The sequence below is a fragment of the Cetorhinus maximus genome, chromosome 23 (genome assembly GCF_964194155.1).
Source record: "Cetorhinus maximus chromosome 23, sCetMax3.hap1.1, whole genome shotgun sequence".
Classification (NCBI taxonomy): domain Eukaryota; kingdom Metazoa; phylum Chordata; class Chondrichthyes; order Lamniformes; family Cetorhinidae; genus Cetorhinus; species Cetorhinus maximus.
The window spans coordinates 23,241,118-23,267,414 of NC_135901.1; the positions used below are offsets into that span (position 1 = coordinate 23,241,118).

Here is a 26,297-nt window from a genome sequence, read left to right on the forward strand (position 1 = left end):
CAATGGCTTGATGTTCAGTGGTGGGGTCATGGTCCAGGGAGAGGTAGGAGGAAGTGTCTGCGAGTTGACGCTCAGCCTCCGCGAGGTAGATCCTGGACTGACAGGGATGGATTTTGGTAACTCCTTTTACAAGGGGTTAGAAGGGGATTATGTCGACATGATAAGCTGCCACATCAAAGTTTATTGCAAAAAATAAAAGCTCATGGTGTAGGGGAAACATTATAATGGATGGAAGATTTTTTTAATCCACTTCTGGGATGTGGCTTCACTGACTGGACCAGCATTTATTGTCCATCCCTAATTGCCCTTGAGAAGGTGATCGTGAGCTGCTTTCTTGAACTGCTGCAATCCATGTGGTGTAGGTACACCCACAGTGCTGTTAGGAAGAGAGCTCCAGGATTTTGACCCAGCGACAGTGAAGGATCGGCATTATATTTCCAAGTGAGTGATTTAGAGGGGAACTTCCAGATGGTGTTCCCATCTAACTGCTGCCCTTGTCCTTCTAGATGAGAGTGGTCGTGGGTTTGGAAGGTATTGTTGAAGGAGCCCTGGTGAATTCCTGCATTGCATCTTGTAGATGGTACACACTGCTGCTACTGTGTGTCAGTGGTGGGGGGAGTGAATGTTTGAGGATATGATGCCAGTCAAGTGGGTTGCTTTTTCCTGGATGGTGTCCAGCTTTTTGAGTGTTGTGGGAGCTCCACTCGTCCAGGCAAGTGAAGAATATTTCATCATACTCCTGACTTGTGCCTTGTAGATGGTGGAACGGCATTGGTGAGTCAGGTTGTAAGTTACTCGTCACCCGATTCCTAGCCTCTGACCTGTGCTTATGGCCACAGTATTTATATAGCTGTTCCAGTTCAGTTTCTGGTCAGTGGTAACCCCCAGGATGTTGATAATGGGTATTTAGTGATGGTAATGCCATTGGACATCATGGGGCGATGGTTGGATTCTTTCTTTTTGGAAATGGTCATTACCTGACACATGTGTGGCGCAAATGTTACTTGCCACTTGTCAGCCCAAGCCTGGATATTGTCCAGGTCTTGCTGCATTTGGAGATGGGCTGCTTCAGTATCTGAGGAGTTATAAATGGTGCTGAACATTGTGCAATCATCAGCGAACATCCCCACTTCTGACCTTATGATGGAAGGAAGGTCATTGATGAAGCAGCTGAAGATGGTTGGGCCGAGGACACTACCCTGAGGAACTCCTGCGGTGATGTCCTGGAGCTGAGATGACTGACCTCCAATAATCACAACCATCTTCCTTTGTGCTAGGTATGACTCCATCCAGCGGAAAGTTTCCCCCCTGGTTCCCATTAACTCCAGTTTTGCTAGGGCCCTTGATGCCACACTCGGTCAAATGTGGCCTTGATCTGAAGGGCAGTCACTCTCACCTCACCTCGAGAGTTCAGCACTTTTGTCCATGTTTGAACCAAAACTGTAACGAGGTCAGGAGCCAAGTGGTTCTGGAGGAACCCAAACTTGCTGTCAGTGAGCAGATTATTGCTAATCAAGTGCCGCTTGATAGCACTGTTAACGACCCCTTTCATTACTTTGCTGATGATAGAGGTTAGACTGATGGGGCAGTAAATGGCTGGGTTGGAGTTGTCCTGCTTTTTGTGTACAGGACATACCTGGGCAATTTTCCACATAGCCGGGTAGAGCCAGTGTTGTAGCTGTACTGGAACAACTTGGCTAGGGGCGCAGCAAGCTCTGGAGCACAAGTCTTCAGTACTTTTGCCGGAATCTTGTCATGGTTGGCTAGCAGAAAACAGAAACATCATAAATGGCTCTTTTTCTGATTAACAGGATGTGACAAGTGGAGTCCCGCAGGGGCCTGTGCTGGGGCCTCAACATTTTCTAATTTATATCAATGACTTAGAAGAGGGGAGTGAAGGCAGCCAGCTAAATTTGCAGATGACACAAAGATAGGTTGGAAAGTATGTTGTGAAGAGGACATAAGCAGGTTGCAGACAGATATAGATGAGTTGAATGAGTGGGCAAAAAATCTGGCAAATGGAGTAAAATGTTGGAAGTGTGAACTTGTTCACTTTGGCAGGAAGAATAAAAAAGCAGAGGATTACTTAAATGGAGAATAGCTGCAGGATTCCAAGGGGCAGAGGGATCTAGGTGTTCTAATGTATTCGTCACAAAAAGTTAGGATGCAGATACAGCAAGTAATTAAGAAAGCTAATGGAATGCTATCCTTTATTATGAGAGCAATTAAACATAAAAGTAAGGATGTTATGATAAAAGCAAAATACTGCAGATGCTGTAAATCTGAAATAAAAACAGAAAATGCTGGAAAAACTCAGCAGGTCTGACAACATCCGTGGAGAGAGAAACTGGGTTAACGTTTCGAGTCTGCCTGACTCTTCAGAGCTAAAGAGAAGTCTCTTCAGCTCTGAAGAAGGGTCATACGGACTCGAAACGTTAACCCTGTTTCTCTCTCCACAGATGCTGTCAGATCTGCTGAGTTTTTCCAGAATTTTCTGTTTTTATTAAGGATGTTATGCTTCTGTTATACAGGGCATTGGTGAGACAACATCTCGAACCTTGCGTGCAGTTTTGGTCTCCTTATTTAAGGAAGGATGTAAATGCATTGGAGGTGGTTCAGAGGAGGTTTACTAGATTGATACCTGGAATCAGTGGGTTGTCTTATGAGGAAAGGTTAGGCAGGCTGGGCTTGTTTCCACTGGAGTTTAGAAGAGTGAGGGTGACTTGATTGAAGTATATAATATCCTGAATGGTCTTGACAAGGTGGACGTGCAAAGGATGTTTCCGCTTGTGGGTGAGTCCAGGACAAGGGGGCACTGTTTTAAAATTAGGGGTTTCCCTTTAGGACAGAGGAGAAATTTTTCTTTGTGGGCTGTGTGACTTTGCCTCCGAAGGTCATCGAATATTTGTAAGGCAGAGGTAGGGAGACTCTTGTTTAGCAAGGGAATCAAAGGTTATCAGGGGTAGATGGGAATGTGGAATTCAAAACACATACAGATCAGCCATGATCTTATTGAATGGGTGAGCAGGCTGGAGGGGCTGAATGACCGACTCCTGCTCTTAGTTTGCATGTTCATATGTACATAGTTAGCTCAAACCAAGACAAATGTTTGTCTGTTCTCAATTTTTATCCTAGAGTGACAATGATGGTATTTGGAAACCCCTTTTACAAGATATTAAAAGGGGAGAATTTGCCAACAGGAAACTCAAAACCAAGCATCACGTCAAGAAACAACAGCATCACTCGATCCAGCAGGACCGGGATATTATCAGCCTCTGAGTGTAAGCACTGAGTTTCAGATTATTACTACTCACTGTGTAAAAATGTTTTTCCTCACATCTAGAAGGACAAGGGCAGCAGACACATGGGAACACCACCACCTGGAAGTTCCCCTCCAAGTCACTCACCATCCTGACTTGGAAATATATTGGCTGTTCCTTCACTATCACTGGGTCAAAATCCTGGAACTCGCTTCCTAACAGCACTGTGGGTGTACCTACATCACATGGACTGCAGCAGTTCAAGAAGGCAGCTCACCACCGCCTTCTCAAAGGCAGTTAAGGATGGGAATTAAATGCTGGCCTAGCCAGCAATGCTCACACCCCATGAATGAGTTAAAAAAAATCCCCCTCTACCTTTTGCCTAAAACCTTAAATCTTGTGTCCCTTATCCTTTTACGAATTGAATGGGAACAGCTTTTCTTTATCTACCTTATCTAAATCTATTAGAAACTTGTACAACTCTATCAAATCTCCCCTCAATCTCCTGCACTCCAAGGAGAACACCCACAGTTTCACAAACAAACATTGCAATTAAAATCCCTCATACCTGGAACCATCAAATTCTGCACCATTTTTATTCCTCGTAATTCATTCTGCACACCCTGAATTGTTCACTCTTTCTCTCTCCACAGATACCAGCATATATTGCTAATTCCTCAGCATACATTGCTAATTCCAAGCTGCCTGTGGAGAAGATGATATCTGACCTCCTTGAACCGCTGCAGCCCATGTGGTGAAGGTGCCTCCACAATGCTGTTCGGTAAGGAGTTACAGATTATTCACCCAGTGATGATGAAGGAATGGCGATATATGTCCAAATCAATGACAATCAGTTGTTTTTATATCACACTTTTAATGCAATACAACGTTCCAAGACATTTCACAAAGCAACTTCTGACACTGAGCCACATGAGCAGATATTAGGGCAGGTGACCAAAAGCTTGGCTAAAGAGGTGGTTTTCAGGAGGTATTTCCAGAGCTTGGTCCCAGGCAACTGAAAGAACGGCCACCAATGGTGGGGTGATTAATGTCGGGAATATTCAAGAGATAGAATTCAATGAACACATATTTTGGAGAAATGCGTGGGTAGAGGAGATTACTGATAGGGATTGATCTCAAGATTACAGGGAGGTTGAATGTGGCTGACCGGCTGAGAGTGCATTAGGATAGTTAAGTCTAGAGGTAACAAAGGAATGGATGATGGTTTCAACAGCAGGTAAACTAAGACGAGGGTGGAGTTGGGCACTGTGGTCTTGGTGATGATGTGTGTATGTGTTTGGAAGCTCATCTTGGGATGAAATATTTCACCATGGTTGTGAACAGTCTGTTTCAGCCTCAGACAGTTGCCAGGGAGAGGGATGGACTCGGTGGCTCAGGAGTGGAGTTTGCCACTGGAACTGAAGACAAGGCTTCGGTCTTCCCAATACTTAAATGGAGGAAATTTCTGCTCATCCGGTGCTAGATGTCAGACAAGTCAGGATGGTATGTGACTTGGAGGGGAACTTGGAAGTGATGGTGTTCACATACACCTGCTACCCTGGTCCTTCTAGGTGATGGAGGTTGAGGGTTTGGGAGATTCTGTCAAAGTTCTGGTCGAGTTGTAGATATATAAAATCCCTCTCCTTCACCCACTGCCTCTCTAATGTCTCCATGTCTTCTTCCACTGAGGCTATTGTCTTGTGTAGGACCAGTCCGAGAGGCAGGTTCCCTTCCCTGAAGGACATTAGTGAACCAGTTGGGTTTTTAGGACAATCCAGCAGTTTTCATGGTCACTTTTTCCTAATGTCAGCCACACAAATGACCAGATTCATTCAGCTCAATTTCGCAGCCTGCCTTTGTATTTTTGTGGGTTCTCTCTCACTCCCTTTTTTCTGTTTTCAATCAATTTCACAGGGGATTAGAAGCGGAGGATTTGCAGTCGGGAAACAAACCAAATATCACATCAGCATCTGATGGAGTCACCCAATTTATCGTAACCTGAATACCGTAGAACTTTGAACATGGATGGAAAAAGCACTGTTCACAGTGGAGAGAAACCATGGAAATGTGGGGATTGTAAGGAGAGATTCAGTTACCCATCTGAGCTGGAAACTCATCGACGCACTCACACTGAGGAGAGGCCGTTCACCTGCTCTACATGTGGAAAGGGATTCACTTGCTCATCCCAGCTGATTACACACCAGCGAGTTCACACTGGGGAGTTCACCTGCTCAGAGTGTGGGAAGGGATTCACTCAGTTTCCAACCTGCTAACATACCAGCGCATTCACACTGGGGACAGGCCATTCACACTTTTCAATGTCCAGACTGTGGGAAGTGCTATAAAAGTTCTGGGGACCTGATTACCCATCAACGTGTTCACACTGATGAGAGACCTTTCAGGTGCTCTCACTGCGGGACTGGGTTCAGGGGATCATTTCAACTCACTGTACACCAGTGAATTCACACTGATGAGAGACCTTTCATCTGCTACATGTGTGGGAAGGGATTCACTCAGTTATCCCATGTGCTGAGGCATGAAAGAGTTCACACTGATGAGAGACCTTTTAAATGCTTGGACTGCGGGAAGTGCTATAAAAGCTCGGGGGAACTGATGTCCCATCAACGTATTCACACTGACGAGAGACCGTTCAGGTGTTTTTACTGTGGGGCTGCATTCAGGGGATCATCTCAACTTTCTGTACATCAGCGAATTCACACTGGGGACAGGCCATTCACCTGCTCTGAGTGTGGGAAGGGATTCACTCAGTCATCCATACTGCTGAATCACCAGTGGGTTCACACTGGGGAGAGGCTGTTTAATTGCTCCGAGTGTGGGAAGAGATTCACTCAGTCGTCCCACCTGCTCAGGCACCAGCGAGGTCACACAATGGAAAGTCGTTCACCTGCGCCAGGTTTGGGAAGAGATTCAGTCAGTCATCCATACTGCTGATTCACCAGTGAGTTCGCAAGTAACTACAGTGATTGGATTTTCTGTTAATCACATCCAGGACTGAAATATGCTTATTGGGATCTGTTTCTGCTGATGTTAATAAACTCCACACCATTAAAGGATATAATATTCAGGATAAAAGTCAAATAACTCACCTTTGTGCTAAACATATAGTGTGTCGTGTCTTTTTAATATCTCTAACACAGGTTAGTTCCTTTTGAAGTGATTTTCCTCTCCCCTGTCTCCACCATCCTCACCTCCGACAACAAGTGCAATGAGTTCATGGAGCTTCTTTGACACTAAGATTGAGACAATTTGATCAGCTGCCTCTCTGCTTCCTTCCCTTCCATTATCCCACCGGGCCAAACTGTCTAAAGCTCCTTCCTGCTGCAGCCCTGAACCTGCTTCTTTCTTTAGATTCTCTCCAATCTTCTCTCATGCCCTCTCAGAGCTTATCTTTTCCATAAAACCCGTCCTCCCTCACTATTCCCATCAAACTACAGATCACCCAACTTCCCCATGTTCGTTGATATTGTTAAAAGTTATCTCTCTTCAGCTACTGTCCTTCATTCCTTTCAATCTGTCATCATCACCCACTCCTCCATGATACAAACCCTTGACCCCAATGCCCTTGCAAAATACTGCCCCATCTCTAACCACCCTTTCCTTTCCAAAGTCATTGTCACCTCTCAAATCCATGCACATTTTCCCCAGAACTCCATGTTTAAATCCTTTCAATGAGATTTCTGCACCTGTCACAATATCAAAACAGCTCTTACTGAAGTCACAAATTACATTCTGGTTACATCTAATTATAGCCAGAGAATCACCTGCAGTAACTGTGATTATTTTATTTACATTTTTACATACTGACTCTCTGGGTAAGTGATTAGGTGTCACTGAACTTTGACATAAAAATGTTCCATTATCACTCTCACTGTGACTGTATCTTGCAGGCCAAGTCCTTTCAACTACAGCAGCTCTTCTGGATTCGATCAACAGGGAAAAGTGAAGACATGACAGTCCACAACCCAAGCTCACCGCTAATTGATAATTTCCATTTAAATACAAAGCATAGCTGAACATCTGTGTATTGCTCTGTTACAGACTTATTGAAACAGATTCTTTGCCAAGATTGGCCAACAGCTCCATTATTGAAGGATGTGGATGATAGGAGATGGATCTTGGTTTTTCTTATTTTGCAATCCTGATGCCAGTAGAATCTCATCTTCACTTTCCCAGATTCAGACAAAGATCCGAAAAAGGGTCATACGGACTCGAAACGTTAACTCTGTTTCTCTCTCCACAGATGCTGCCAGGCCTGCTGAGTTTTTCCAGCATTCTCTGTTTTTATTTTAGATTTCCAACATCCGCAGGGACTGATTTTATTTTAATGATTAACTGGGACTTAGCCTCTAATGCCGTCCGAATTACCCACAATCCCGTGCGCATCAGAAACCGGTCTATCTGCCACGGGTTGGCCGCGCATGTTCGGAGGGTCCTGGTCTCTTTGTTTGAGGTTGTTCCCGGAGCGAAGCCGGAAGCGGCGGATAGTGAGAGTGGAGAATGTTCATTGTTTAATATTTGGCCCTGGGGCCGCACTCGGGATTTGTAAACCCCGCCCGGGGTTTATTAACCCGCTCCCGACAGTGACCTCTCACCTAACAGGTCACAATGCCCGGCTGATTTAAGGCAGCTTCGGACCAATAGGAAGAGAGGGGCGGGAGTATAGGACAGAGCGAAGCGGTTTGTCCTCCAACCAATCGGAGTGATGGAGAGGCGGGGCTAGGCTGTGAATGATGCATGCGCAGTACTGAAACCGGAGCTGGATGAAGGAGCGGGCGAGCTCAGATCACAAAGGGTGAGAAGTGAAGTCGGCGGCTGGAGATTCTGCACCGGGGGGAGCCTGGGAACCGCGCGCAAGCTCAGAGGGCGGCTGGAGATGGTGAATCGGGGGGAGCCTGGAAACCGCGCGCGACCTCAGAGGGCGACTGGAGATTGTGCACAGGGGGGAGCCTGGAAACCGCGCGCGAGCTCAGAGGGCGGCTGGAGATGGTGAACCGGGGGGAGTCTGGAAACAGCGCGCGAGCTCAGAGGGGAGACAGTGGCCTAGTGGTAATGTCACTGGGCTAGAAATCCAGTGATCCTGGTCTGAGGATATGGGTTCGAATGGCAGCTGGTGGGCTTTAAATTCAGTGACTAAATCAGTCATAGTGACCATAAAACTATCATCGATTGTGGTGAACCCCATCTGATTCATTAATGTCCCTTTAGGGAAGGAAACCTGCCGTGCTTACCAAGTCTGGTCTACATGTGACTCCGGACCCACAGTGATGTGGTTCATTCTGAAACAGTCAAGCCCAGAAGGAAAAAAAAGCAGTTTGGACTAATACTCTTAATTCCCAGTTTTTAACTGCTGTTCCATTCTAAGTTATACAAGGCTATTTCCGACCAGCATTCTTATTTCCCAGGTTTTACTGTTTTTTTCCTCCTGAGAAGTCACACAATTCAAGGGCAATGAGGGATGGGCAACGCCCACATCCTAATATAGAATAAAAAAACAAATGATGAGTGCATAACTGGAGACCCTGATGACTGGCCTGTCTTACTGCGGGCAACTGCCTTTCACCATCTTGGGAGGGAAGGAGGTGGGGGGAGGTGAATGGCTGGCAATATTGGTGAGGGAATTGTCATTTGTGGGAGAGAATTCCAAACTTTTCCCAGCCTTTGTGTCAACAATTGTTACCTAATTTCGCTCTGGAAAACCTGGCTACAATTTTTAGACTATTTCCCTTGACCTAGACTCCCCAGTCAGCAGAAATAATTTCTCTCAATCTTGGATTAAATCACCCTTTAATTTACTAAATTCCAGGAAACAATCTTGAGTTTCAGTCATCTCTCCTGATAATTTAATTTCAGGTATCATGATGACTAGAAAAGCATCTGGATACACAAGCCCTGGTCAGACCACACCTGGAGAACTGTGTTCAGTTCTGGGAAGGATATATTGCCCTTGGAGAGAGTGCAGCACAGATTTACCTGAATGATACCTGGACTCCAAGAGTTAAGTTGTTAGGAGAGATGACACAAGCGTGTGTTGTATTTCCTGGAATTAAGAATAAGGGGTGATTTGATCAAAGTTTTCAAGATATTAATTGGAACTGATTGGGTAAAGAGACATGATTTCCACTGGTTGGGGAATCTGGGACTGGGGGCATAGTGTAAATATGAGAGCCAGACCTTTCAGGAATGAAGTTAGCAAACACTTCTACACACAGAGGGAGGTAGAAGTTAGGAACTCTGTTCCACAAACAGCAGTTGATGCGAGATCAATGTTAATGTTGAATCTGACATTGAACGATCTTTGTTAACTAAAGCTATTAATGGATATGGGGAAAAGGCAGGTGTATAAAGTTAGATCACAGATCAGCCATGATTTCATTGCTTGGTGGAACAGACTCAAGGGGATAAATGACCAAATCCTAGAATCAAAGAAACTTACAGCACAGAAAGGCCATTCAACCCTTTGTGCTTGTGCTGTCTATTTGAAAGAGCAGTCATGTTTCGTCCCTCACACCCACTTTCTGTTTGTAATCATTAAGTTCTTCATTATCAAATACCTGTCAACTCCCTGTTAAAAGTTCCTTATAGAATCAGGTTCCACCACCTTTTGATGTAGAGAGTTACCGATCCTGACAACTCTCTGCTGATGCAGAAACTGCTGAACTCGATGCTGAGTCTGGAAGGTTGTAAAGTGTCGAATCGAAAGATGAGCTGCTGTTCCTTGAGCTCCCATTGAGCTTCAATGGAACAGTTCAGGAGGCCAAGGACAGAGAGATCAGAGTGGGAGTGGGGCAGAAAATTAAATTGACAAGTGACCAGAAGCTCAGGGTCAAGCTCACAGAATGAACAGAGGTTGTTCCACAAAGTGATCGCCCAACCTGGGTTTGATCTTCCCAATGTAGAGCAGGCCACATGGTCAGCACTGAATACAGTAACTAAACTGAAAGCATTACAAGCAAATCACTGTTTGTTATAAGCCGAAGAAAGATACTTCATTTGAAGGGTAAGGGTTACAAAGTAAAATAAGCTGATTTCCCAAATATTAAACCTCCAGTCCAGTTACAAAGGTTATTAACATCAGCAGAAACAAACACAAAGTATCAGAATGAACATGGCTCAGTCCTGGATGTGATTAGCAGCAGAATCCAACCCCTGGAGTCAATGCTGAACTCGCTGGTGTGTCAGCCGGTTGGATGATGGATTAGATCCCTTCTCACACGTGGAGCAGGTGTCCGGTCTCTCCCCAGTGTGAACCCTGCTGTGTGTCTTGGAGCTGATGGTTTTCCCCATGCACCAGCTGATCTTGTCTTTCCAGGTGGTAGGGGTTTGGGGGATTCTATCAAAATTCTGGTTGAAATGCATATCTATGAAATCCATCTCCTTTTCCCCTCCTACATCTCTCACTCTCTCTTCTCCCATAGAGGCCAGAGTCTTGTGTAGGCCCAGACTGGGTGGCAGCTTCCTTTCTGTGAATTACATTAGTGAACCAGTTGAGTTTTTAATGACAATCCAGCAGGTTTCATGGTGACCTTTTCCTCGTGCCGGCCAGATTCATTCAGCTCAATTTCACAACCTGCCTTTGTGTTTTTGTCGGTTCTCTATCACAGTTCTTTGTTTCTATTTTGAGCTCCGTTTACAGAGTATTAGAAGGATTTGCAGTCGGGAATCAAAATCACATCAAACTTTGCCAGAGTCGCTTGATTAATCAAGACCTGAATATCACCATCCTTAGAAAATGGAAGCAAAAAGCACCGCTCACACCAGGGAGAAACCCTGGAAATGTGGGGACTGTGGGAAGAGATTCAGGTCCCCGTCTGATCTGGAAACTCATCGACGCAGTCACACCGGGGAGAGGCCGTTCATCTGCTCCGTGTGTGGGAAGGGATTCACTCAGTTAACCTGCCTTCAGACACACCAGCGACTTCACACTGGGGAGAGGCCGTTCATCTGCTCTGCATGCGGGAAGGAATTCACTCAGTTAATCGGTCTTCAGACACACCAGCGACTTCACACAGGGGAGAGACCGTTCACCTGCTCCGTGTGTGGAAACGGATTTACTCGCTCATCCTACCTGCTGAAACACCAGCAAGTTCACACCAACAAGAGAGAGTTTCAATGCCCCAACTGTGAAAAGAGCTTTAAAAACCCATACATACTGAGGCAGCACCAGCACATTCACACCGGGTATGCACTATTCAGCTGCTCACAGTGTGGGAAGAGGTTCAGTACATCACCCCACCTGCTGACACACCAGCGAGTTCACACTGATGAGAGACCTTTTAAATGTTCAGACTGTGGGAAGTGCTTCAAAAGTTCCATGGATCTGCAATACCATCAACGTATTCACACTGAAGAGAGACCGTTCAGGTGCTCTCACTGTGGGACTGGGTTCAGGCAACCATCTCATCTCACTGCACACCAACGCACTCACACTGGGGAGAGGCCGTTCACCTGCTCTGAGTGTGGGAAGAGATTCACTCAGTCATCCAACCTGCTGACACACCAGCGAATTCACACTGGGGAGAGACCGTTTCCTGCTCTGAGTGTGGGAAGGAATTCGCTCGCTTATTCCACCTGCAGACACACCAGCGAGTTCACAAGTGATGACAGGGGTTGGATTCTGCTATTGTTGCTTCTATTCATCACATCCTGGACTGAATCATGTTCATTCAGACAGTTGGGGTTGATCCTAATGTCAGTTGCCCAGTTTCGACTTGGCATGTGAATCATGTGTGAATAGACCATCATGTCTGCAAACCTCGTTTTCAATGTAAATCACTCAGAAACTGTCTTGAACTAAAGATGAACAATAAACAGATCACAGTGCAGTCCTGCAGCTCTATACTGATAGGAGAAAGTCTGTTCTGTAACTCGAGGATGAGGCTCAGTAAGCTCTGAATGTTTGTAATTACAAGTAGGCTCGAGCTATTTGAGAGACGGGCTGTTCAAAGCTGTTAACTTGTCAGATATTGAAGGAATTATTCTGAAAGTAAACTCACCAATTGATAACCTCAGACTCTGCTCCCTGCTGTAATTAATACTCAGCATCCATTCATGCTGATTTACAGTGAATCACTGAATATCCTGAGGAGCCTTTGTTCCTTGTTTTGTGAAATAGCTCTCCCCATTAGTGCTGAACCGCTGGATAACTCTGATCACATTTAGACACGTCTAGAAAGGGTCTGTGTGCCCACATTTCACTGTGATTTGTAAACAATAAACAATGTTCGTGGCCTGACTTGTAGTCTGGTATCCGGGTGATTTGTGAAGAAAGATTTAATTCACCCACTCAGCAGCTTGAGGGGAACCAGACCGAGGCTTAACGGACATAAGAAATAGGAGCAGGAAGAGACCATTTGGCCCATCAAGCCTGCTGTGCTATTCGATACGATCATGGTTGATCTTCTACCTCAGATCCACACTCCCTACAAACCTTAATTCCCCTTGTACCCAAAACTCTGTCGACCTCTGTTTTAAATATAACTGAGAGCCACGGATCGCTGGGGTAGAAAGTTCCAATGATTCACAACTAAGTGAAGAAATTCCTCCTCATCTTAGTCCTAAATGATTCCCCGTGTTCTAGATTCCAGACGGGAAACATTTTCTCAGCATCTACCCTGTCAGGCCATTTAAGAATGTTTCAGTTAGGTCACCTCTCAATCTTCCAAACTCCATTCAATATAGGCCTAGTCTGCTCGATCTCTCCTCATGGGACAATCTCCTCATCCCAGGAACCAGCCTGGTGAATATTGGTTTCACTCCCTCTAGGGCAAGTGTGTCCTTCCTTAGGTAAGGAGACTTAAACTGCACACAGTATTCCAGGTGATGCCTCACCAATGCTCTGTATAGTTGTAGTAAGACATCTTTACTCTTATACTCAAATCCTTTTGTAATAAAATCTAACAGACCATTTACCATTTGCTTGCTGTACCTGCATGTTAACATTCTGTGATTCTTGTACAAGGACAACCAGGTCCCTCTGAATGCAAATATTTCCCAGTCTCTCACTATTCGAAAAATATTCTTTCTTTTATTATTCCTACCAAAGTGGACAACTTCACACTTCACCATGTTGTATTCCATCTGCCATGTTCTTACCCAACCTGTCTATATCCCTCTGCAGCCTCTTTGTGTCCTCCTCAGCACTTACTTTCCCACCCAACATTGTATCATCAGAAAACCTGGATATGTTACACTCAGTCCCCTCATCCAAGTCATTGATATCGATTGTAAATAGCTGAGGCACAACTACAGATCCTTGTGGTACCTGCTACTCACAGCCTGCCAACCTGAAAATGTCCCGTTTATTCCTACTCTCTGTTTTCTGACCATAACCAATCCTAAGTCCATGCTGAGATACCCCCAAACACCAGACCGAATTTTGTGTAATGACCTCCTGTGTGGCCCCTTATCAAATGCTTTTTGAAAATCCAAATACACAACATCTACTGCTACCCTCATTATCCTCCTTACTTATTACATTTTCAAAAAGCTCAACAGATTTGTCAAACATGATCTCCCTTTCATAAATCCATATTGGCTCTGCTCAATGAGTTAATGATTTTCTAAATGCCCTGTTAACACATCCCTCATATCCTACATTTTGCCAATTACTGATGTTAGACTGACTGATCTCTAGTTCCCCATTTTCCCTCTTCCTTCTTTTCAGCAAAGTGAGATGATGTTTGCTACCAAGGCTTGGAGAGACACTCTGGAAGGTATGGGGAGCTGGGACTTGTCCATGAGAGTAACCAAAGGTCTAGGTCCTGAAATAATCCAGACTGATGATGTGTTAGTCGTGGCTCAGTGGTTGCATTTTCATGTCTGAATCAGGAGGTTGTGGGTTCAAATCCACATCCAAAAAGATGAGCATTTAGGCTGACATTCCACTGCAGTACTGAGGGAGCACTACACTGTCAGAGACAGACTGTCAGAGATGGCACTGAGACAGAATGGACGGGTGTAAGAGATCCATTGACACTATTTCAAAGAGCCGGGGGTTTCTCCCAGGAGTCTTGGTCAATATTTATCCCTCAATCAACATCACTGAAATAGATTATCTGGGTATTATTAATTTGTTGTCTATGGGATCTTGCTGTGCATAAATTAGTTGCTGTATTGCCTGCATTACAACATTGACAACACTTCAAAGAAATTTCATTGGCTGTAAAATGCTTTGGGACATCCTGATGTCATGCAAGGCTCTGCAGAAATACACATCTTTCTTTAACAGAGGAGAAAAGGCCCAGAAATGGAACAGTTGAGAACAGGATTTCAATTTGTCTCCTCTTATCCTGGAGAAAACAAATACTCCACACATTATGTGTTTGACGCCAAGCTGATTTATTTGACATTTAACCAGAATATTAAACTCCAGCCCTGTTACAGGGATTATTAACATCAGGAGGAATAAACTCCAAGAGCTGGACTTTCAAAGAGGGGAGAACCTGACACTGGATGAATTCCAGATCCGGACACTGCACCTGAACTGCATTGCTCTTGCAACACTATTTTTAAGTGTAAATGAGCTGTTTTGCCAGGGGTTGAGCTCAGCATCCAACCTGAGACACCAAGTGCCTCTGGGGAGAGGGAGCTTCCTGTCTGATGCCAGCAGCAAAGGCAGATGGCAGCCATTTTGGGGTTTGCTGCTGCTTTGCCGAGGGGAGCTGGCAGCTCATGAAATGACCAGGACAATAAAGACAACACAAGTGCGCACGGACGTCAAGTCGAGGTACAGCACTCGAACCAGAACAAGTCTACCCCTCAAATTTTACAAAAAGAAAATGAAAATTAACTTCCTTTTGACTCACGGTAACTCTAACAGCTGTGCATTAACATGCACCAGACTGTCTAGCATCATCCTGTAAGTAAGCCTGGGTACTAGATTTTAGTGTGGCCCAACCATTTTCAGGTTCATTTCATGTCATATTCATTGTAATAAGCTAACAAGCTCAAAACACAATTTGCTGCTAACACTGAGATGAGAAGCCATTTTGATGTAAACCTTTTACAACAAACTAACCCAAAGAAATATTATAAAGCAGTCACTGATGAGCAACAGATGATTGGTAGTTAATTAGAAGTCACTTTATGTTATTTCTGTATTTCTCTATTAGCATTTCTTATGAGAGAATTAAAGTGCTGTAACAGCTGGGAAAGAAATGGGATAAGCCCTGGACTCGCTCCCTATCAGGAACATACTATCCTTGATTATTGAGTCTATCTTAATGAATGGACTCCTGTAAAGACATCAAGATGAGAGACATAGCTTAAAGGAAGGAGTCCTAAGTTTAAGACAATGTGGTAAATTAGCTAAAACCAATGGAATTAACTCTTGTCACATTATTGACAAATCATAGACTAATTAGCCATTTCCAGCAGCATCTTTTAAGTGTAAAAATGAAGGTTGCGAGAAGCCATTTTGTTAGCATGTTCTCTGTGTATTGAATGATGGAGGGTTATCCTCACTTCACGTCTTCGGCCTGATTGACCGAGGAATGTTGTGAGAAGTCTGTTTAATTGTTAAAGTTAAACATTCTCCTCTTACTGTTAACTGAAACTTTGATTTTTATCTTTCTAACTTGTTCCCTTTCCACCTTTTAATGGTTAATAAATCTTTTTTAAATGACCATTTAAAGTGTTCATTCCTGCCAGATGGTTAAGTCCTACAGAACATGATGATTTCATTCACAATTGGGGATTTATTACAAACAACCTGTACCCCATAAATCAATTTAAATCCAGAAAAAAAATTGAAAATCCTTTTCTGTTCCAGACAGGTTCCTTAACAAGTTCTTTAATGAGATTAAGGGGCCGTTAATTGGTGGTGAGTGGATTTCCTGTTTCCTCCCCACCACCGGCGCTTTGAAAATTACAAACCGGCTATGTGGAAAATTGCCCAGGTATGTCCTGTACACAAAAAACAGGACAAATCCAACCAAGCCAATTACCGCCCCATCAGTCTACCCTCGATCGTCAGTAAAGTAGTCATCAACAATGCTATCAGGTGGCACTTGCTTAGCAATAACCAGCTCACTGACGCCCAGTTTGGGTTCTGCCGGGGCCACTCAGCTCCTGACTTCATTACAGCCTTTATTCAAACATAGACAAAACAGCTGAACCCCGAAGGTGAGGTGAGAATGACTGCCCTTGGTATCAAGGCCGCATTTGCATGAATGTGGCATCAAGGACCCCTAGAAAAATTGGAGTCAATGGGAATCAGGGGGAAAACTCTGCACTGGGTGGAGTCATGCCTAGCACAAAGGAAGATAGTTGTGGTTGTTGGAGGTCAGTCATCCCAACTCCAGGACATGACTGCACGAGTTCCTCAGAGTAGTGTCCTTGGCCCAACCATCTTAGCTGCTTCATCAATGACCTTCCATCATAAGGTCAGAAGTGGGAATTTTCACTGGTGATTGCATAATGTTCAGCACCATTCATAACTCCTCAGATTCGGAAGCAGACCATGTCCAAATGCAGCAAGACCTGGACAATATCCAGACTAAGGCTGACAAGTGGCAAGTAACATTTGCGCCACACAAGTATCAAGCAATGACCATCTCCAACAAGAGCGAATATAATCATCACCCCTTGATGTTCAATGGTATTACCATCACTGAATCCCCCATTATAAACATCCTGGGGGTTACCATTGACCGGAAATTGAACTGGACTAGCCATATAAATAATGTGGCTGTGAGAGAATGTCAGAGGCTAGGAATCCAGTGACGAGTAACTCACCTCCTGACTCCTCAAAGCCTGTCCACTGTCTACAAGGCACAAGTCAGGAGTGCAATGGAATACTCCCCACTTGCCTGGATGAGTGCAGCTCCCAGAACACCCAAGAAGCTTGATGCCGCTGAGGACAAAGCAGCCTCCTTGTTTGGCACCACATCCATAAACATTCACCCCCTCCACCACCAACGCACAGTAGCAGCAGTGTGTACCATCTACAAGATGCACTGCAGGAATTCAGCAAGGGTCCTTTGACAGCACCTTTCAAACCGATTACCACTACCATCTAGAAGGACAAGGGCAGCAGATAGATGGGAACACCGCCATCTGGAAGTTCCCCTCCAATCCACTCACCATCCTGACTTGGAAATATATCGGCCATTCCTTCACTGTCACTGGGTCAAAATCCTGGAACTCCCTTCCTAACAGCATTGTGGGTGTACCTACACCACATAGACTGCAGCGGTTCAAGAAGGCAGCTCACCACCCCCTTCTCAAGGGCAATTAGGGCTGGGCAATAAATGCTGACCCAGCCAGTGAAGTCCATATCCCGTGAATGAATAAAGAAAATGTCTTCTGTGAGGACAAAAAGGCCAAGTACAGTGGTTGATGCTGTTCCTTGATTTTTTGGGGGGTTTGCCGCACAGTGAAGATTATGTCTGTGGTGCTTCTCAGTGGGGAGAAAACCACGCTGTGACTCTAGAAGGAGCTCTTTGGCCACTAAGAGAAGGTGATTGAGGAGATTCCTTGCAATGATCTTCCCAGTGGCAGGCAGCAGAGAGTCTCCTCTGTAATTACCGTATTCGGACTTGTCTCCCTTCTTGAATATATTCACAACCAGAGTGTCCCAGGGATCCCCTGACATGCATCTTTCTTCCCAGATCAGGAATATGAGGTTGTGGAGCTATGCCAGGAGTGTAACACCGCCGTGTTTCAGAATTTCAGCAGAAATTCCATCTGCTCCTCAGGCCGTGTCATTTCTCAGCTGTTGAATGGCTTTTTCACTTTCGCTGTGGATCGTGGTAGCACCGAGACTGAGCCAGACAGAGTATTGAGGAATGGAGTTGAATAGTAGGACCCTAGGAATTACAGAGGATGAGAATGACCTTGGTGTCCATGTCCATAGATCCTTGAAGGCAGCAGGACAGGTGTATAAGGTGGTTAAGAAGGCATGGGGGATACTTGCCTTTATTAGTCGAGGCATTGAATACAAGAGCAGGGAGGTTATGTTGGAGCTGTATAAAATGTTAGTTAGGCCACAGCTGGAGTACTGTGTGCAGCTCTGGTCGCCACACAATAGGAAGGATGTGATTGCACTGGAGAGGGTGCAGAGGAGATTCTCCAAGATGTTGCCTGGGCTGGAGTATTTCAGCTATGACGAGAGACTAGATAGGCTGAGGTTGTTTTCCTTAGAGCAGAGAAGGCTGATTGAGGTGTATACAATTATGAGGTGGGTAGATAGGAAGAAACCTTTCCCCTTAGTGGAGGGGCCAATAACCAGTGGGCATAGATTTAAGGTAAGGGGCAGGAGGTTTAGAGGGGATTTGAGGATTTTTTTTTTCACCCAGAGGGTGTGGAGTATCTGGAACTCTGCTTGAGGGGGTGGTAGAGGCGGGAACCCTCACAACAATTAAGAAGTATTTAGATGACCACTTGAAATGCCAAAGCATACAAGACTATGGGCCAAGTGCTGGAAAATGGGATTAGAGTAGATAGCGGCTTGATGGCTGGCATGGACATGATGGGCCGAAGGGCCTCTTTCTGTGCTGTAAAACACTAAGACTCTATGAAGTATAAATTGTTGTTCCTTTTACATTTGGCACTCTTGCGAATTGTCCTGATGAATACAAGATGAAAAGCTTTGACACGTGTCTTTCTTCAGCAATACTCAAGTTCTGTACTTCCGAATGACTATTTGCATTTCAATTATATTCTTTGTCATTGTAACCTGTCTTAGCATTCTCTCCATCAAGCAAACCAGGAGGAAAGTAGATGCTGTGATTATTTCAGGATGTTGTTTTGTATTTTACACTATCTCCCACTGGGGATGATCACCCAGCGTGACAATAGAATGTTCAATGTTATTATTCATTGTTTCCTATGTCCCAAATGTTATTTAATGTTGATTTAAGGTTCAGAGAAAACAGTGGAATTGCATGAACAAAACCACTCATAGTCACTGGAGGATAATGTTTACTTGAGCTCCTCTAACGTTGTGGTCCTTACAGACACAGATACTTTATCCTCAGTATGAGGCAGTCTGCTCTTGTCCACCTGATGGGACAGGAAGTATTCCTGTGTGAGTGTGTGAATGTGGTTCTCTGTGTATGAGAATGTGGTTGTGTGTTCATGGGTGTCTGTGAGTGTGTGTGCTGCTTCTCATTAGCTCTAACACAAATCTTCCTCTGTCTGAGCAGACGATGTTGGTTCTCTGAGAATCTCATTGAGTGATTTGAATGGTACCATTCAGAGATTCTTCATCCAGAGTGAAACCACAGGCTGACCGTGTGCTGTGTAAAACCTGACATCTACACATCCAGGCCCCACTTCTTCTGGAACAACATGAAGTGTCTGCTGTTTTGAAGAACCCTTTCTTTCCCCTCACTATTATCCTCAGATTGTTCACAAATTCCTTGTGTACATCATCCTCCAACATATCTATGTTCTCCACTTTAAATACTTCCATCAGTCTTGCCATCAGATAGCTATGGAATTTCTGTTATCACAAGAATCAGTTCTGAAACCCTATCACTTAGATCCAGATCTTTCCACAACACACCAATTGATATCCCATCTGAATTCCACATTTTAACGTGATTGTCCAATCTAGAAAACATAGATAATTTAACTCCTTTAAAACTGATTGAGCACATCTGCTCCACACAAACTACAAGAGATTGTCTTTGAGATCAGTTATTCCTTTATCGTCTGTGCTGTTCTGAATGATGACAGTATTAACCTTCTCCCTAAGATAAAAGCAAAATACTGCAAATGCTGGAAATCTGAAATGAAACCAGAAAATGCTGGAAGAACTCAGCAGGTCTGGCATCATCTGTAGAGAGAGAAATGGAGCTTAAATTTTGAGTCAGTATGACCCTTCTTCAGAGCTAAAGAGGAATAGAAATGTGATAGATCTGATACTGTTTAAGAAGGGGTGAAGCAGGTGGAGCAAAATAGAAGGTCAGGATAGGTGGGAGCCAAGGAGAAGTTTGACAAGACACAAGACAGCGGGAGTGTTAATGGTAGTGTTTGTGTTTTGGTAAACGCCTTGTCAAACACCAGGAGGAAAATGGAAAACAATGAAGGTGAACATGGTGAAAGGGACAAACGGAAATCCTGTCAGAGAGAAGAGCTGAACTTCATTAACTTCTCCGTAACCTGCATGGATTTACGAAAGGGAATTCATGCTTGACAAATCTACTGGAATTTTTCGAGGATGTAACTAGTAGAGTTGATGAGGGGGAGCCAGTGGATGTGGTTTATTTGGACTTTCAGGAGGCTTAGGACAAAGTCCCACATAAGAGATAAGCGTGTAAAATTGGGATTGGGGGTAGTGTATTGAGATGGATAGAAAACTGGTTGGCAGACAGGAAACAATGAGTAGGAATAAATGAGTCTTTTTCCTAATGGCAGGCAGTGACTAGTGGGGTACCACAGGGATCGGTGCTGGGACCCCAGCTATTCACAATACATATTAATGATTTAGATGAGGGAACTAAATGTAATATCTCCAAATTTGCAGATGACACAAAGCTGGGTGGGAGGGTGACCTGTGAGGAGGATGCAGAGATGCTTCAGTGTGATTTGGACAAGCTGAATGAGTGGGCAAATGCATGGCAGATGCAGTACAATGTGGATAAATGTGAGGTTATCCACTTTGGTGGCAAAAACAGGAAGACAGATTATTATCTGAATGGCTATAAATTGAGAGAGGGGAATGTGCAAGAAACCTGGGTGTCCTCATGCAGAAGTCGCTGCAGGTGCATGTGCAGCAGGTGGTAAAAAAGGCAAATGGTATGTTGGCCTTCATAGCCAGAGGATTCGAGTACAGGAACAGGGATGTATTGCTGCAATTATACAGGCCCTTGGTGAGACCACACCTGGAATATTGTGTGCAGTTTTGGTCTCCGTATCTGAGGAAGGATGTTCTTGTGATAGAGGGAGTGCAGCGAAGGTTTATCAGACTGATTCCTGGGATGACGGGACTGACATATGAGGAGAGATTGAGTCGGTTAGGATTATATTTGCTGGAGTTCAGAAGAATGAGGGGAAATCTCATGGAAACCTATAAAATTCTAACAGGACTAGACAGGGCAGATGCAAGAAGGATGTTCCCGATGGTGGGGAAGTCCAGAACCAGGGGTCACAGTCTGAGGAATTGGGGTAGACCATTTAGGACTGAGATGAGGAGAAATTTCTTCACCCAGGGAGTGGTGAGCCTGTGGAATTCATTACCACAGAAAGTAGTTGAGACCAAAACATTGTATGTTTTCAAGAAGGAGTTAGATATAGCTCTTGGAGCTAAAAGGATCAAAGGATATGGGGAGAAAGCGGGAGCAGGCTATTGAGTTGGATGATCAACCATGTTCGTGTTGAATGGCAAAGCAGGCTCAAAGGGCTGAATGGCCTACTCCTGCTCCTAGTTTCTATGTTTCTGTCCTCGCCCTGTCACTTCATTTATTGAAACCAGGGGCTCTCCTTATTCTAATGATGACATTCCCGATCTGCCCAGTTGCTCTTGAAGTCAGCACTTTAATTGTTTGTACATTGTTTCATCATGTTCCCACGTTTCACTAACAAATGTTGAAATGTTTGCTCCACTCCCACAGGGTTAGATCTGTTTAAAGCCACAAACGGAAAGGTCCAGTTTTCTCCTGGAGTTTGCAATAAATCAGGTTTTGAAATGATGCAGTTTCAGCTAATGAGGGAGATCCGGGCTCAGCCCCGCCCCTCATTCACTCCGATTGGTTGAAGAACCAGCCTCTCCCGCTCTGTCCTCCAGACCCGCCCCCAGCCTCTATTGGTCCAGAACATCTGTCTATCAGGCGAAACAAAAACAGAATTACCTGGAAAAACTCAGCAGGTCTGGCAGCATCGGCGGAGAAGAAGAGTTGACGTTTCGAGTCCTCATGACCCTTCAACAGAATTGATCATGAGGACTCGAAATGTCAACTCTTTTCTTCTCCGCCGATGTTGCCAGACCTGCTGAGTTTTTCCAGGTATTTCTGTTTTTGTTTTGGATTTCCAGCATCCGCAGTAGTTTTTTGTTTTTATGTCTATCAGGCGAGTCCCGTGAGCAGGGGCATGCGCTGTGCAGCGGGACACCAGTGCGCAGGTGCAGTGTCAAAGAGTCTGGAGCATGCGCATTGCGATCGATGGCCTTGTGGAAAGAGACGCCTGTTTGTCCCGGAGAAGCGGAGTCAGAGCGAGGCGGTGGGTGGGAGTATTTGGAAACACTTTGTGGATCCGCAAACCCTGAGGAATAATTGTCAGCTCCTGGTTTGCAGCTGCGGGGCTTCTCCCTCCCGGGAACAGGCCCCGGTTAACGGCCGCCATCCTGGGTCAGCGAGTGGAGGATGGTTCACATCAGAGGATGGGGGAGGGGGGACAATAAATAAGAGGTTACACTTTGGGCTCAAATCAATGAGGAATCTGATCTGTGGGAAGGAAGGAAACCCTGGGAGGTGGGCGGGGAGGATTCAGAAACACCCGCTGGAGGCCCCAAACCCCCAATAAGACTCATTGATTTTATTGTCAGTCTGCAGACAGGAGCTGGAGAACTGAACCCAGGCAGAGGAGAGGGAGGGAGAAAACTGGGAGTGGAGGAAAGAAATGGTGGAGATGGTGAGATGGGTTTGGATTTCAGCCCAGGGAGGAGGGAGAGTGTGTGGGACGGGGATTTACAGCTTTGGGGAAACAAGAGGGGAAAAAATGTTCCACAGAAACTAGAATTGTCTGTTCCCAATTTCTGCCTTGGATTTAAAATGATGACTTGTGTAATCTCCTTATAAAGGATAATATTAGGAGAGGATTTACAGATGGGAAACTCAAACCAAACTTCATGTCAAGAACTGACAGTCAGTCAGTTCATCAGGACCTGAATATCATCGGCCTTTGGATGTGGAAGGAGAGTCTGCTCTTTCTGCGGGAGAAGATTTCAAACATCAGTGTGACTGGAAAAGCACCAAGACACACTCCCCTCCCCCCCACCCCCTAACCCCCTGAGTGACAGCATTATAGTGCACTGACTGTGGAAGGGGTTTTAGCAAGTTACACAGCCTGAACAAACATCACACCATTTCCAGTGGGGAGAAACTGTACACGTGTTCTATGTGTAGATGAGGCTTCAACTGATTGTCCAGCCTGGAGAGACACAAGGATACTGGTACCATGGAGAAACCGTGGAAATGCGAGGACTGTGGTAAAGGATTCAGTTATAGATCCCGGCTGGAATATCATCGACGCAGTCACACCTGGGCCAGCACAGTGGAAAAACAATGGAAATGTGAGGACTGTGGTAAAGGTTTCGATTATCCATCCCTGCTGGAAAACCATCGACGCAGTCACACTGGGGAGAGGCCGTTCATCTGTTCCATGTGTGGCAAGGGATTTACTCAGCCTACCTGCCTAATGTTGCACCAGCGAATTCACACTGAGGAGAGGCCATTCAGCTGCACTTCCTGTGGAAAGAGGTTCAGGTCTTCATCTGACCTCAATCAACATCAGCGAGTTCACACTGGGGAGAGACCATTCACCTGCTCCATGTGTGGGAAGGGATTCACAAAGTCATCCAACCTGGTTACTCACCAGCGAATTCACTCTGAGGAGAAGCCATTCAGCTGCACTTCCTGTGGAAAGAGGTTCAGGTATTCATCCACCCTCGAAGAACACCAGCGAGTTCACACAGGGGAGAAGCCATTCACCTGCTCAGTGTGTGGGCAGGGATTTACTCAGTCATCCAGCCTGGTGAGTCATCAGCGAGTTCACACTGGGGAGAGGCCATTCAGCTGCACTTTCTGCGGGAAGAGTTTCAAGCAGTCATACGCCCTTGTTGAACACCAGCGAGTTCACACTGGGGAGAGACCGTTCACCTGCTCTGTGTGTGGAAAGAGATTCACTGTATCATCCACCCTTAAGTCACACCAGCAAATTCACACTGAGGAGAGGCCATTCAGCTGCACTGACTGTGGAAAGAGGTTCAGGTGTTCATCTGCTCTCTTTGTGCACCAGCGAGTTCACACTGGAGAGAGACCGTTCACCTGCTCTGTGTGTGGAAAGGGATTCACTCGCTCCTGCAGTCTAGTGACACACGAGCGACTTCATAAGTGACTGCAGGAGTTGGATTTTGCTGCTGTTAATCACACCCTGGATTGATAGTCTGGGTTTGTTTCTGCTGATGTTAACAATCCCGCTAACTGGATGGAGTTTAATATTCTGGAGATGTCACTGATTTTCAGGGTTCCAATGTACCTTTTTAAAAGCACCATCAGTGATTTTTCCCTTTAACTCAAGAACTCTCACTAGGAACTATAAACAATAAAATTGTGAACTTTTACTTCAATCCAAAATTGATCTTTGGTGCAAACTCTACAATTCAGTGTCTGGAATGTTCCACTGATTAACATCTCTAATCAGAAAATGCTGATTAATCCTTGCTGACAATTCTGACTTTCTTGCACATTACATACAAACTTCATTCTGAAATTAAATTATCAAGGAACACCCATGAGACGGACTCCTCTCAATCTCTGTTTAACTATTTCTCGCAGCTTCCTGTCATGGTTGAGTTAGACAAACCAAAAGACAGCCGACAAGGATGGAATTCCAGCCAAAATTCTCAAGCATAGCAAGTCCTGCTTACTGCTATGTCTTCATGATTTCTTTCTTCTCTGTTGGAAGGTAGGATCCATTCCCAGGACATGAGTGACACAAAAATCATCATCATACACAAAAACAAAGGTGACAGAGGAGATTGCAGCAAGAGCTTTGTCCATCAAATCTCCTCAGTCTCATCCACTCCTTTCATAACAACATACCCTGTACTGTACAGTTTGATGGCTCCACTTCTGACAGTTTCAGGGTGAAGAATGGAGTGAATCAGGGATGTGTCCTAGCCCCCACTTTGTTTGGTATTTTCTTTTCCATGTTCCTGACCTTGGCCTTCCCTGCAGATATGGAAGGAGTTTCCCTGCATACTCGATCAGATGGCAAACTCTACAACCTGTCCAGTCTGAAAGTGAAGTCAAAAAAATACAGCCTGTCTCGATCACAGACCTCTGCTACAGTGATGATGCCATGCTAGTGACTCACACAAACTCAGCTACAAAGACTCATGCACTGTCTCTTCCATGTCTGTAACTTGTTCTCCCTTACTGTAAACATCAAGAAATCTGTGGTTTGGGGACATGGTGTCACATCTCCACCCTAAATATCACACTAAATAAAACCCCGCTGGAAGTGGTCAGTGAAATCTATGACCTTGGGTCCACAGTGACAGACAATCTGTTTCTCAATGCAGAGCTTGATACACGCGTAGGGAAAGCAGTTCCACTTCTGGCCAACTCACGAATCGTCCATGGAATAACATCAAGCTGCCTCTCAGCACCAAGATGCTGGTTTATGAGGCCTGTGTCCTCAGCACCTTGTTGTCTGTCTGTGAAACATGGACGATTTACAGTGATCAGGAAAGGAAGCTCAACAACTTTCACCTTCGCTGTTTGCGGCCCATTCTGGGCGTCTCAGGGACAGAATCAGGAATGTGGCAGTCCTCTCAAAGACAAATCTCCCAAGTATGCTGGCTCTCATCAAGCAGAGGTGACTTCACTGGCTCGGGTATGTTCACAGGATGGAGGACGGTCATTATAGTGGCTTGGCAACAGGTGCCAACACTGAAAACAACAACCCACAACCGCACCTGAGAACCATTTCATATGTGCCATCTGTGGCAGAACCTGCCTCTCACGGATTGGTCTCTTCAGCCATCGGTAAAAGTGAACCATATGAAGCTCCCCCATCCCCAACAGTTTGATTTGCTGCACGTCCACCATCTTATGTAGGTGGAGGGATGTCGACAACATCAGTAAATTGGAAGGCTGGAATGGGAATAGGATCATTAAGGGATTAGGCAGGATAATACCACAGGGAATGATAGAGAGATGACAGAAATATTCAATAATTATTGTGTTTCAGTATTTACCAGGGAGATAGAACAGGGAGATGTGACATTGAATGATGAGATGAGTCATGAGATAAGTCAATTTAAAGTCCAGAAAGGGGCTGTATTAAAGA

At 45.0% G+C, this 26,297-nt stretch overlaps 3 protein-coding genes across 3 annotated transcripts in view; all 3 read left to right on the top strand.

The window, feature by feature from the left end:
- LOC144698435 (uncharacterized) overlaps positions 1-12,414 on the top strand; it is a 53,417-nt gene extending 41,003 nt beyond the window's left edge. Inside the window, 2 exon segments of the mRNA XM_078570375.1 lie at positions 5,718-6,209; positions 11,008-12,414. Coding sequence (XP_078426501.1) covers positions 5,718-6,209; positions 11,008-12,000 — 1,485 coding nt within the window. The 3' untranslated portion in view covers positions 12,001-12,414.
- LOC144697326 (uncharacterized) overlaps positions 1-26,297 on the top strand; it is a 228,137-nt gene that overhangs the window by 52,179 nt on the left and 149,661 nt on the right. The gene's annotated exons all lie outside the window — the stretch shown is intronic.
- Positions 22,383-24,672, top strand: LOC144697074 (uncharacterized). The gene is made up of 2 exons (XM_078568880.1): positions 22,383-22,442; positions 23,023-24,672. The coding sequence occupies exon 2, from the start codon at positions 23,400-23,402 to the stop codon at positions 24,336-24,338; it is 939 nt and encodes a 312-aa protein (XP_078425006.1). The 5' UTR covers positions 22,383-22,442; positions 23,023-23,399; the 3' UTR covers positions 24,339-24,672.